At 41.0% G+C, this 14,156-nt stretch overlaps 1 protein-coding gene across 2 annotated transcripts in view; it reads left to right on the forward strand.

Moving 5' to 3' along the window:
* CCDC146 (coiled-coil domain containing 146) overlaps positions 1-14,156 on the forward strand; it is a 176,210-nt gene that overhangs the window by 76,306 nt on the left and 85,748 nt on the right. For both annotated transcript variants that reach the window (XM_043969178.1, XM_043969179.1), the window contains 2 exons: positions 1,895-1,977; positions 7,937-8,146. In XM_043969178.1, the coding sequence (XP_043825113.1) occupies positions 1,895-1,977; positions 7,937-8,146 (293 nt within the window). The remainder of the gene's footprint in view (positions 1-1,894; positions 1,978-7,936; positions 8,147-14,156) is intronic.

Genomic DNA, 14,156 nt, shown 5'->3' on the forward strand with positions numbered 1-14,156 from the left:
CTGTTGGCATGAGAAACTGCCAGCGTGCTTCCTTAGCTCACCACCTATTGTGTGATTCATGAAGAGCGGTGTCTTGTAATACCAAAGGAGTGAGAGGCAGGGAAGATATGGCTGAGAAGCCTCTGCTGACACTACAGAAAGGAGAAAATTGATGACTGACTGACTCTTGCATGGTCTCTTTAAGAAATGGCTGACACAAATCTTTCCAAGGAAAATATGTCACTGGAGTCTTCTACCTGCAAAGCTACCACTTTATTTTCAATGTTGCTTGTTCCCCCAGTGTTCCTTAAAATCCACGGGTCAGAATCTTCCATATCAGAGTCTGCTATAAAACAGGAGTCTCGTCCATGAAATTTACTCAGTTGTCTTCTGCTGGTGTAGTGTCACCCCATGAGAAAATAAAATCATGTCCATCTCCTGGTGTACATCCTTCCTGCCATTCAGAGCACTCTGCTTATCCCAGGCCCCCTCTACACTGGCAGAAGCAATCTCAAAATTTCAAAATATCCTCTCTTGGTCTGGCTAATGGTCACAGTTGTCTCTGCAAAGCTCTTAGCTCTTGCAATAAGGTGCCACACCTGGAATTGCCTTCCTCTTAGGCTTATCTGTGTTTTATGTCTCAAGAACCTCTGGACACACAATTACCCAGAGTCAGGGAGCATCTTTATGTCTTCTAGAACAGGTGTGTGGCGCAGTGGATAGAATGCCAGGCCTGGAGTCAGGAAGACCCGAGTTCAAATTTGGTCTCAAATTTGTGTGACCCTGAGCAAATCACTTAACCTCTGTTAGTGCACTGTGAAATCTGATTTCCATTGGCACTTGGACAGAATTAGTCAAATCTCTTAGGTGCTTTAGTGACCATTACTAATGGCTATATAACTACCAGCCCCCAATCCCCATTCCAGTTAAATCGATGTTCCTAGTGGCTTCTAAAGTGTATGTACTAAAGTCTTGTGTACTCCAAAATATTTATAGCATTCCTTTTTTGTGATAGCTAAGAATTGGAAACAGAGTAGATGCCCATCAATTGGAGAATGACTAAACAAATTGTTATACATGAATTTATTTGGACTACTACAATACTCTAAGAAATTATATATGTGATGTATAGGATGAATACAAGAAGCATGGAAAGATGTATGTGAACTTATACAGAGTAAAGAAAGCAGAGCCAAGAAAATGATATACACAGTGACCATAACAATGTAAATAGAAAGAATGACACACCAAAAAATCAAGTCAATATACCAAAATTATGAAGATCAAGTGGGATTCGAATGAAGAGCTATGAGAAGACACACCCAACCTACCCCTTGGCTGAGGTAGAAAGGGTGGGTGTTACACATTGCATATGGTTTTGGACTTTCTCAATGTGTTGAAAATACTACTGATTTTTTTTCCTCTCTAAAAAATCCTCCACACTATTTGTTATATGGGATGATACTCGAAAAGGTGGAGGGGAGTGGTAGGAGAAGGATACATGAGATACAATGGTGATGTAAGAAATAAAAAACATCAATAAAAAACTTTTTAAATTAAAAAAAATACAATGTATACCCTAAGCATCTTATCCCTAATTAATTAATTAAATTAAATTAAACTATAAGAATCACTTCTAAGGGTACTAGAACATGACTAACATTGAGTACTTTGTTTCTCAAATTTCTAATGCAGCTAATCATGAAATGTTGTATATTACAGTTATCTGTGCTTGTGTCTTATTCTCCTACACCATCAGGAACGTGAGGGTAGGGCTATGATTTATGTAATTTCTGTATTCCCCCAAACTCTTGGAAGCCATTAGACAATGAATAAATGTTTGTTAAACGAATAAACTGAATCCATTCCGCTTAAAAGCATCATGTTTAATAATGACATTTTCTCCCTGTACTAGTTATTTGCTGCTGGAAAAATACCTGGGACCAGAATGGCTGAGTTGAAAGCAAAGTATACTTTACTGCATGATATTGTGATAAGGTATGTCACTTACAAATTCCATGGAATATACTGCCAAGCTAACATAATTTCTCAACTTTTAGGAGTTAACGTTGCTACTCTTTTAAAAAGGCAAGAGGTAATTTATTCAGGTAAATTGATCTCTGCTGCCAGAGTTAACTCAAAACCTCAGACAAGAGAATCATCTGCACCAACAACTACACATAGGGCAGTTTTAAAAAATCATTTAAATAGTCTTTATACTTTGTCCAAAGGAAGGGGAAAAAATCACACATCTTGAAGCTTTCAAAACACTTCCTACTATTTAAAAACAACACAAAACAAAACAAAAAAGCAACATCCTAGGGGAGGAAGTAGACTGTTATTCTTGAAAGCAAAGACCTTTGTTCTCTATTTCTCAATAGGGCCCAGAGGCTCTAGCACAGTACTAATCTTATAGTAGAACATCAATAAATAATTATTGATTGAAGGGAAATGTTGCATGTTTCCTTTTTAAAACTTGCCAGAAGCTATATATATATATACATATATATATGTATATATATGTATTTATGTATATGTATATACACACACATATACATATATATATACATTTTAATGTTGGGAATATGTAAATTAATGTTTTTCATTTGTGTGTTAACACTGAATAAACAAGAATTCAGTTAATGAGTCAATTGGTTCAAGTATTGAAAACAATTTAAAACAAGCATTCATTAAGCACCTACTATGTGCTGGGTATAATACAGTCCCTTCTATCAAGGGAAACACCACATAGAACAATATGTAAAATATATACAAAGTAAATATGAGGAAATTTGGGTATTAGGCAAAGACAAGAAGCTGGGTAGTTCATAAAAGGCTTCATGTAGATGGTGTAACTAGAAGTGAACTTTGAGTCTCAGGATTCTAGGTTAGTGGCTCAGTGCTCTCTTGAACTCAGGAAAACCTGAGTTCAAATCTAGCCTCAGACACTTCCTAGCTGTCACTTAACCTCTCATTGTGTGATGGAATGGATCCACTAGATCCACTGGAGAAGGAAATGGTGAACCAATCCCATATCTTTGCCAAGAAAACCCCAAAGGCAAAAAGTGGGAGATGGAATAGCAAGGCAGCCAGTTGAGTTGGAATATAGAGAGTGCAAAGGTTAGTGATGGCCAGTAACCCTGGATGGAAAGGGCTTTAAATGCCCAACATAGGACTGTGGTGGTTTTTTCTACAGGTAATAGAAAGTGAGTGGAGCTTCTTGGGCAGGGGAGTGACATAGACACCGGTGCTTTTGCTCTAACAGTTATGTGGAGTTGGAATTGGAGAAGGAAGAGATGGGAGACAGAGCTAATCAGTTAGGCTCTTATAGTCCAGGAGAGGGGTAATGAGGACCTGAATATTAGGATGGAAGCTGTGTGAGTGTAAAGAAGGGGATGGATATAAGACATTCTGTGGAGAAAGAAACAATACTTGGTGAGTGATTGGATATTGGGGGTGGCTGTGGAGGAAAGTAAAGGGTTAAGATGACAGAGTTTGGAGACCTGAGGAACTGAAACAATGGCGACCTCATGAAAATAGGGAAGTTAGGAGGAGGGGTTGGTTTTGAGGGATAGATGAGTTGATAAAGACATGTTGGGTTTGAGATGCTATGAGAAGTCTCCTGGGAAATGTCTAGTAACAAGCTGGTGATGAAGGACAGAAGAAAAAACAGGGTTGGATAGATAGATCTATGAGTCATCTGTATAATTGCATAGAGATGATGATCGTTGAAGTCAAAGTCTTGCAAAGACATTTCCATAGTTAAAGTGAATATAAATAGGAAGTGGAGGTAAGGAATATAGATAGTGGGGTTTTTTGTGGTTGGTGTGTGTTTGTTTTTCTGGGAGTTCAATGGTAAAAGGAAGGAGAAATCTAAGGACCATAGCTTAAGGGGATAGTAAAGTCAAGTGAAGGAGGTTTTTTGGTGATGGGAGAGAAGAGCAGGTTGAGGAAGTAGCAGGAAAGAAGTCAATAAGTAGGGAGAGATTAAAAATTAAGAGGGGGATGATTGTGGAGGCAACCTAATGAAGGAGCTGGGAGGGGATGGGCTCTCTGGGTATAAGTAAAGGGATGGGCTTTCATGAGGAGAAGAGCTTCTTTATCACAGGCTAGAGTAAAGGAGGTGAGAACGAGGAATGAGATCAGGAAAGTCTGAGATATAGAGAAGGGGAAAAGAGGAAGTTAACAATGAGTAACCTCATTTTTTTTTTTCAGTCAAGTATGAACTAAGGTCTTCTGCTGAGAGGGTGGGGTGGAGGGAGTGGAGTGGGAGGTTGAAGGAGATAATAGATTGTTTGGAACAGCTGCTGGAGAAATGTAATAGACTTAAGGGCCCAGTTGAGATATAAATATGCAATATGACTTTCTTCAGTGCCATTTAATAGTAAATTAGTAAGAGCAAAGGAATTAAATTGTACCCAATTTGGGGGCAGCTAGGTGGCGCAGTGGATAGAGCACCGGCCCTGGAGTCAGGAGTACCTGAGTTCAAATCCAACCTCAGACACTTAACACTATCTGTGTGACCCTGGGCAAGTCACTTAACCCCAATTGCCTCACTAAAAAAAAAAAAAAAATTGTACCCAATTTAAAATCTGGCTTCAGATACTTACTAGCTGTGGGTACCTGGACAAGTCACTTAACCTCTGTCTGCTTCAGTTTCTTCAAATGCAAAATGGAATAGTACCTAGGTGTATAAAATTGTTGGAGTATCAAATGAGATATTTTTAAAGTGTTTTGGAAAAACTAAAATATATTATACATGTACATGCTTGTTGTTATTAGTGAGGTGATTAGGAATTCAAGATTATACTATAAATTTGAACTGATTAACTAGATTGACTCTAGGGTCAAGAAAGGAAGGGAAATGAAGCTAAAACGCTTAGGGCAGAAGGGAATATAAGTCATTGAGAAGATGTAGAAGTGGCAAAGGGAGAGAGAGAGAATAATGTGTTATAGTCAGAACTTTCAAAATTCAGCAAACATTTATTCCAAATTCAATGTAGAATGATTTGTGTCTAGGTTCTAGTAATACAGAAATAAAACTAGACCCTCTCCTGACCTGAAAATGTAGTAGGAGAGGGGCAGCTAGGTGGTGAATGGATAGAGCACTGGCCCTGAATTCAGAACCTGGCCCGAGTTCAAATCCAGTCTCAGACACTTAACACTTACTAGCTATGTGACCCTGGGCAAGTCACTTAGCCCCAATTGAAGAAGAAGAAGAAGAAGAAGAAGAAGAAGAAGAAGAAGAAGGAGAAGGAGAAGGAGAAGGAGAAGGAGAAGGAGAAGGAGAAGGAGAAGGAGAAGGAGAAGGAGAAGGAGAAGGAGAAGGAGAAGGAGAAGGAGAAGGAGAAGGAGAGGAGAAGGAGAAGGAGAAAATGTAATAGGAGAGAAAAGTAAAAAGGTATATTCAAATTTGTAGATTGCTCCTATTTTTTGGAGCCTCAAAACATAGAAAATTCTAAAAGGTTTACAAAGCCATAACAACCACACATCATGTGTTTATTTAGTGCTTACTCTCTGAAACTGTGGTGAGTATAGGAGTGTGGCCTTCAGTTCTTCTTCCCTAATAAGTATAAAGTTTTACTTGATTATATATTAATTTAAGCAAAAAAATATTTTTTTGTGTTTTGGTGATAACATTCACCTAAATAAAAAAACAAAATTTTAAATATTGTTTTTAGAACCGGCAGGCCATAAAAAAATAACATCATCCATTATATTTTTAAGGCCTTGGCAATTCTTGAAGAGAGTCCATGGATAAATTGCTGACATATGGTGGCAGGAGCTCTCTCCCCTGCCTTCTCTGATTCTGGGAGCGATTTTCTCGACCTCCTACTTTCCTTCAACACTGATCATCTACCATGTAGCCACTGCCAAGATCTCCACCATCATTCCTCACCATCTCCCAGTGCTTTTCTTCTTTCTTAACCCCAATTACTGTTGGCATAAAAGGGGAAAGGAACAGACAGAAGGGAAAACTTCATTACCCTCCCATTCCTCATCAAGCTCCTCCTCCTCCCCTCCCTCCTCTTTCCTATCCTCAGCTTTGGATGGTGGTGTCGTCAAGACTTTAAGTCCCAAGAGTCTTGGGAATCCCTGCCAATGGTTCAAAACCGGTAGAATTTCTGCTCCTACGCTCCAGCAGGTTGGACACATAGAAGGGAATGAGGAAGGGTGGGAAAACACCATTCTTGTTGCTTAGAGAGAAAGTGTTCCAAACTTGCCAAGTGAGAACTCTGAATGCATCATTACATAGGATGGTTAGGCCCTATAGTGCTATTAATACACTTCAGATACATTACATTTAAATGGGTTTATGCCAGATGGGCTGGCTTGGTCTGCCCAAGTACCATCTGTAACATTACTTCTATGGGCAAAATGTGTTTCAGATTCCAAACAATTCACATAGAAACTTATGTGCCATAATTTGTTTGTAAATTAGGGGGTTTCTGTGTTAACATTAAAGAGTAACTTTGAAGTTAAACCAAGAAATTTAGAGGTTACATGCACCTAGCATGTAAAGGGATGACCCTTATCTTCCCTTGGTGGAAATTATGCCCATTGTTACTTTACATTTAAACTATTTGGCTATTGTAAAACTGTAAACATGGAAATCACAGATTCCATTTCTCTGGGGACCTGAGTGATGAGTCATCAAAGTAAAAGAAGCTAGGCCCAAGCTGGAAACGTGACATAGGAAAAGTTTTGTTAGTCATTGGGTTAAGGGCATGTTATTTATGCCCTAAAACAAGCTGAAAAAGGGGAGGCATTGCTGAGTAAGGAAAGAGAAAGTTAACGGGCAGCCCAAAAGTGATCATAGACTTTAAAGGAAGAAGGCTTCTGGTCTGCTTCTGGTCCTTAAAAAGAGATCTTATGATGCAAAGGGCCCAGGGGAAAATGATTTCTACCATCCAGGCTGTATAATGAGTCTCAGCTCAACCCCGCAAAATATTAAGCATCAGTTACATGTACAGCACTGTTCTAAGTGCTAGGAAGGATACAAGGAGCTCACACTCTACTCAAATGGATTCAAACACACACACACACACACACACACACACACACACACACAAATAGAAGATCTTCTGAGCAGGGAGAGTGTAATAACAATCGGGGGATCAGAAAAGACTTTGCAGAGGAGGTGGCCCCTGAACTGAGGAGAGGAGAGAAGGCAGTCTAGGCCTGGGGCCTAGGCTATGTGAAGATGGAATGCTGAGTTTAGGAAATAGCTAATAGTCTAGTTAGTTTGCAACATGGAGAAAGTGAAGGATAATATGAAATAAATCTGGAAAGGTTGGTTGGCGCCAGATTGTGGAGACAAGATCCCAGATGCTAGCTTAGAATACTATGTAAAAAAAACACACCGTAGGATGATAAATATGGAAGGAAATTTAGAGATCATGCAAGCCAAGTTTTAGCCAAGATGAGAACCAGCCTTAACAACCAACTAATGAATATGCTTTCAGCAAAGTAAGTCATACAGCAGTGGATCAGGAGTAATGATGGCCATCCTAGAGACCCCAAACCATAGGAAAATTCCCAGAGAAGATCCTGCAAAAACGCTGCAGGATAGCCCAGGGCAGAGATCTTTGAGAACCTGATAGGAAAATGCTTTCTTCATTTAAGTGCTAAGGACCAAGACAAGAATGAAGGCTTTGGTTTGACTTGTTTTCTCTTAGGTCCTAGAAAATTTTCCTTTTGAAGAACACTAGGCCTTTCTAGGCTGAATTAAGAGGAATAGGAATTTTCCCATAACATAATTCAGAACAAATAGGTGATTGCCAGGTGCAGTGATAGCAATAAGACTGAGGTAGCTCCGGGCTCTATAGCAAACAAGAGAGTTGGAAACCCAAGAGGGAAAGAATCCGGCACAGCTGTAGATATAGATTCCTTCCCACTCTGGTGCAGGTATTTGGGCCTGATTGTGTAACTCTTTTTTCTTTTTATATAAATACAGCACCCAAGAGTCCGAACTCCAACTGCTGCAGGATGCCAAAAGATTCACTGTAGAAATAGAACAGCAACAACGACACCTGGAGAACGCCGACAAGTTTCCAGATGGAATTAGCACCGAGGTCTCCAAGATGAGAGAACAACTTCTTAAGTATCAAAATGAATATAATGCAGCAAAAGAAAGAGAGTTCCACACGCAGTATAGGTTGAATAGGTATGTATGTCATGTCACCAAACAGATTGAAAATCACTGTGAGCAAAGTAGTTTTTTTGTTTGTTTGTTTGTTTGTTTTTGTATTTTTTTTTAGTGAGGCAATTGGGGTTAAGTGACTTGCCCAGGGTCACACAGCTAGTAAGTGTTAAGTGTCTGAGGCCGGATTTGAACTCAGGTCCTTCTGACTCCAGGGCTGGTGCTCTATCCACTGCACCACCTAGCTGCCCCGAGCAAAGTAGTTTTAAGGATAACCAACTGATTTTCTAGCTTGTGCATCATAGGGTACAACCTTATTAATATATTCCTGGATTGGTTCTCACCACACCACTAAATTTTGACATTGTGGGCCTGAACCATGGCCCTGGCATAATGGTGCAGTGTCAGAACAATCCATCAGATATGTAACCTGGGTTCTATCTGAAATACCCTGCTAACACAGACCTAGCCTTCCAGTGACTTGTCAGCCAATAAACATGTACCAGTATGTGCCAGGCAAAAAGAGGCAAAAGACAAGTCCCTGACCTCAGGGAGCGCACAGTCTAAGGGGGAGAATATGAACAAATAAATATGTACAGACAAGCTATATACAGGAAAGTGGGAAATAATTGATGGATGAAAGGAATGAGAACTAAGCAGGGTTGGGAAAGGCTTTCTGTAGAACATCGGTGTCAAAAGAATAAAAATGGGACTGCTAAGCCATGCTAAGGCTCTCTATAGGCTGCATATCGACCGTTTTAAAAGGCCGTGTTATCTGTGCTTTTTTATATTTTTATTTGTTTTGTTCAATGTTTCCCAATTACATTTTAATCTGGCTTGGGCTGCCCTTGGGGATGTTGCAGACTGCATGTGGCCCAAGGATGACTGTTCTTCTTTGTAGAAGGCAGCATTTTAGTTGGAACTTGAAGGAAGCTTGGGAAGCCAGGGGGTGGAGGTGAGGAAAGACAGTGTCATTGGCATAGGGAACAGCCGGAAAAATGCCTGAAACACAGAGAGGGGGTGTCTTGTTTGTGGAGCAGCCAGGGGGCCGGTGTCACTGGATTGGAGAGGACTTCACCGGGAGTGAGGTGTAAGAAGATTGGAAAGGTCAGGGGCAGGGAGGATTAGAGGAAGAAGAGCCCCAAACACCAAATAGAGTATTCTGTATTTGATCCTGGAGGTGATGGGGAGCCACTGGTGTTTCATGAGTAAGGGAGTGGCATGGTCAGGCCTAAGCTTTAAGGAGATCATTTGGTGGCTAAACAGAAGATGGGTTTGAGATTTGAGGCGGGCAGACCCACGGTCCAAGCCTGAGTTAATGGGGACCTGCACCAGGGTGGTGGCAGTGTCAGAGGAAAGGAGGTGTATAGGAGGGATGGTGAAAGGGTGACGTCAACAGGCCTTGACAGTAGCTTGGATATATGGGGGAGGGGGGGTGAGAAATAGTGAGGAATCCAGAACAACATCTAGGTTGTGAGGTTGCTAGGAGCCACCGTTCACAAAAGAGAGGTTGGAGGCTAGGGAGGGGAGGGGAGGGAGAGACATGGACACAAGACAATTGTCATTCTCCTGACCCAGTATCTAAGTCTTTGTTTGAATTTGTGCCTCTAATTCAGGAGCAGGGGGCATAAAGGGCTTGGTCCGTGGTCACACCTACATATTAGCACAGGATGGTTGGCAGGAAACAGAAGCAGCCACTGTAAAATCAGATAGCCAACTCCCTGATGCCCTTTGCATCCGGTCCAGTGCTGGCCTATGTCTCTATTCCTGCAGTTTCCCACTTGCCTTGAGCCCTCAAAGAAACTCTGCTTTGGCCCAGCTCAGCCTTTCAATTTACTCTTGCTTTGCTCCCAGATGAGACCCTGACCTTCCGCCAAGGCTTGGATTCCCCTCTCCCCCTTTTGCCAACCACAAGTAGATGGCAGCTCCATCCAAGTAGAATATGATAGCACTGCCCAACTTACCAAGAGAAATGGCCCAGAGCTGACAATGAAGGAGCAGTTTACCATCCTACAAACTCTTCAGCAGGGACAGAGAAATTGCAGGCATAGTTGACCCAGGCATCCCAGGAACTGGCTACCTTGGAAAGTGCCATTGCTTCTTTGAAGGAAGCAAACTGTTGGCTTAGATAGTATCTGAGAGTCAGCATCCTTGGCCACAGATTGCATTCAGAACCCTTGAGAATATGTTGCTGAGTGGGCAGCATACCTTCCAAAGTTCTTGGCTCAGTGCAAGTTTTTTTATATGCCAAATCAAGATGGTTTCATGGTGTCTTACCTAGTAGAGCAAATTGTCTGCTTGACCGTGTCCTCCTATCTCCTCAGAGTAGCTCCCTATTTGACAGGGTAGAGGAGTACCTTCAGGAGCTCAAACAAATATTTGTTCTAGCAGGGCAAAGGGCTATAGCGTAGGACGGGAAGGAAGGAAGGAAGGAAGGGAGAGAAAGAGATAGCTGTACACATGTATAAGCTGCATGAAGTGTTTATATATGAATGCATGTATGCATTTGTGAATGCATATGTTTTATATATATATATATACATGTATTGTGACCTGTTTTATATATACAAACTGTGCATTGTATTATATATATATATATATATATTTGATATTTACACAAAAATATATCTCTGTGCACAGAATGTCAGGACACAGCAGCAGAATACAGCAGAAAAGGCATTCTTTAATTCAAAAGTCCTCAGTTCACTTAATGTCTCAGACACATACTAAGTTGTGACAAATTACTTTACCTCTGACTGGTGGTGTGCTGCAGCCAGCTTATGAGAACTGGTGGTTAAATTTTCAGTGTGAACATTTATACCTCAGGAATTGGCAAATACTACAGATCAGGGCTTGATTTATTGTTATGTTGATTTGTCTGTACTCAAGTGATGAAAAATGTTAATAATGCAGATTAAATTTAAAAGTGTGCTGTGCGCAATTTTCTTTGAGAGCCTGTTGCCAAACATTTATCAGCAAATCCCATTCAGCATTAGTTCAGCCTATAAAATTGAGATTATATTTAACCATGTTGTAGTGAGGAAAGCACTTTGCAAACTTTTATGGACTTGGTCTAAGACAGAGTGAGATGAACATCATTTAAATTTAATTATGCTGACTCAAACTAGATTTCAAGAAGAGATTTCTTTAAAAAATGTGCCTCCGGGCAGCTAGATGGTGCAGTGGTAAAGCACCGGCCCTGGATTCAGGAGGACCTGAGTTCAAATCCAGCCTCAGACACTTGACACTTACTAGCTGTGTGACCCTGGGCAAGTCACTTGACCCTCATTGCCCTGCAAAAAAAAAAAATGTGCCTCCCTCTTTTCTTTGCAGAGGTGGGGGGCTGTGGTTGAAGACCATTGTATATGCTCACAAACTTGGTCAATGTTTTGGTTAGTTTTCCTGAATTACTTCCTTCCGCCCCTCTCTTTTTTATGTAATAATCCCTCTGGGACCACTTCCCTAGCTCACGCTGTCACTAGTCCTTTGGCTCCTCAGCAGGCAATGACGATTTCTCATCTCAGCAGTCTGGGGGTAACCTTGAGGGGCTGAGGTTTCTAGTACTGTTGCTTCTGAGCCTCCCCAGTGTGCTCCCTGTCATCAATCAGCTTTAATTCATGTTTAGCAAAGGGCACATATTAAGGTCATTTAGCAAGACCAGTGGTTATAGAAAATTGCCCCTCAGAGAGATTTATGGAGGAGGTATAGAAAGAACAGTAATTCTAGAACAAGCAGAAAGTGGTACTCTCCTCTTCCACACACTAGGTCTGTACATTGTTAGTGAGGAGCTCACATGTAGTAAGGTAGAGCTCACATGGGACAACTCCTGCCCCTGAAAGTGCTTTGCTCCCTCTGTGGTGTTTTCTTGAGAATCCCTCTGGGCGTATCTTTCTGTGGGGCTCCAAGAAGCAGTGCCTGCCTTTCTCTCCATTATGAGGGGTCACAGCCCCTGAATTGGGTGCCATCCTTGAGTGACTGTCTTTCTGCATCCATGTGTAGGTGATTTCTCTGTCTTTATAGCCCTTACCATCCCAGTGGTTACTGCTCTTCCCTCTGGGTAACTGCTACTGTCTCTGATTGACAGTGTAGCTCCCAATGGCTCTGATGGATCTCCTGAACTCACACGACTGTCTGGGCACTCTCCTCTTAGAATACTCACTTAAAATCAGGAAAGAATGAACACAAAAGGGACAGAAGTGTGATATACTCCCTGACACACAGAGGCTGGGTGGCAGATAGAGTAGTGGCTCTTCTCTCTACCTAGCAACTCACAGCCTACTTCTTGCCTCACTCACGGCCAGGAAGGAAAGGAGATTGAGATATACTCATGTCATGATTTTCACACTCACACTTGGTTCTGGCTCAGCACCACTGAAGTCATTGATTTTTCTGGCTCTACAGCCAACTAGGAGACATTTTTACCATCACACAGAACCACCCTTTCTGTCATGCATGGATGGAAACAACCTTCCAAAGTTGTTCCACGTGTGAGTTTGGAACCAGGCAGGGACTAGATCTGTGTGCACTTTGTATGTAACTCAGCAGGAAGAACAAATCTGAGCATAGTCTAAAAACTCAACCCGCAATGGCAGCTTCTCCTCATTACATTTATTCTTTGCTACAAGGGATGACTTTATAGGAGAAGGGGGAGGACTATGTTTGGAAAGGAAGATGCTTTTTTTTAAAAGACAAAATAAATACACCTAGATACTGTGCCATTCTGGTAGTAATTGAAACAATTTGAAACTTACAAGTATCTACTTCATTCTGGTGAAGTAATGCAGGAAACCAAGCTTTTGTGGGTCCAAGTGGAGAAATATCATGGGGTATGGTTTCCTCATCTATAAAATGGGCTGGAGAAGGAAATGGCAAACCACTCCAGTATCTTTGCCAAGAAAATCCCAAAAGGGGTCGTGAAGAGTTGGACATGACTGAAAAATGACAACAACAATAGAGCTTAAATTTAACCCAATCCCTACTCCTTCAAAAAATATTAAGAATTGACTGTCTAATACTACTTATTACATCCACTGCATTTATTTTTTTTTTGTTTGTTTGTTTGGTTGATTTTATTTGTGGGGCAACGGGGGTTAAGTGACTTGCCCAAGGTCACACAGCTAGTAAGTGTTAAGTGTCTGAGGCTGGATTTGAACTCAGGTACTCCTGAATCCAGGGCCGGTGCTTTATCCACTGTGCCACCTAGCCAACCCCACATTTATTTTTTTTTAATTTTCATTTTATTTAGAATTTTCCCCATTACATGTAAAAAAAACCAAAATTTTTTTCATATTGATCTTTTAAAACTTTGTGTTCTAAATTTTCTTCTTCCCTCCCTCCTCAACTCTCCCTATGAAATCAAGCAATTCAATGTCATACATGTGCAGTTATGTAAAACATCTTCACATTAGTCAGGTTGTAAAAGAAAATAGACAAAATAACTTTAGAAAGATGAGCTAACAAAACTATACTTCAATCTGTATTTAGATACATACAGTTCTTCCTCTGTTAATGATTTGCATTTTTCATACATCCTTCTGATTTCATCCTGCTCATCATTTCTTTCACAGTTACTATTGCTAACTGTATTACCTTCCATCTTAGTCCCTCCCCTTGATATTACTCTATTTTCTATCTTCCTACACCCTATCCCTCCTCGAAAGTGTTTTGCTTTTTACTGCCCCTTCCCCCCATCTGCCCTTCCTTCCTTCACCTCTCCCCCCCACCTTATGTCCTTCCTCTCCCACTTTCCCTCAGGGTAAAATATATTACTATACCCACTTGAGTGTGTGTGTTATTCTTTCTTTGAGCCAATTCTGATGAGATTAAGGTTCACTCACTCTTCCACTCCTTCCCCATCTTTCCCTCCACTCCTTAAGTTTTTTCTTGTTTCTTTTATGTGAGCTTCCTTTCCCCAGTCCACCTCTTCCTTTCCCTTTCTTCCAGTGCATTCCTCTGACCCCTTAACTTTATTTTAAAGATGTCAAAGATGTCATCATGGGTCAACTAGGTGACATAGTGGACAAAGCACCAGCCC

The sequence above is a fragment of the Dromiciops gliroides genome, chromosome 5 (genome assembly GCF_019393635.1).
Source record: "Dromiciops gliroides isolate mDroGli1 chromosome 5, mDroGli1.pri, whole genome shotgun sequence".
Taxonomy (NCBI): Eukaryota; Metazoa; Chordata; class Mammalia; order Microbiotheria; family Microbiotheriidae; genus Dromiciops; species Dromiciops gliroides.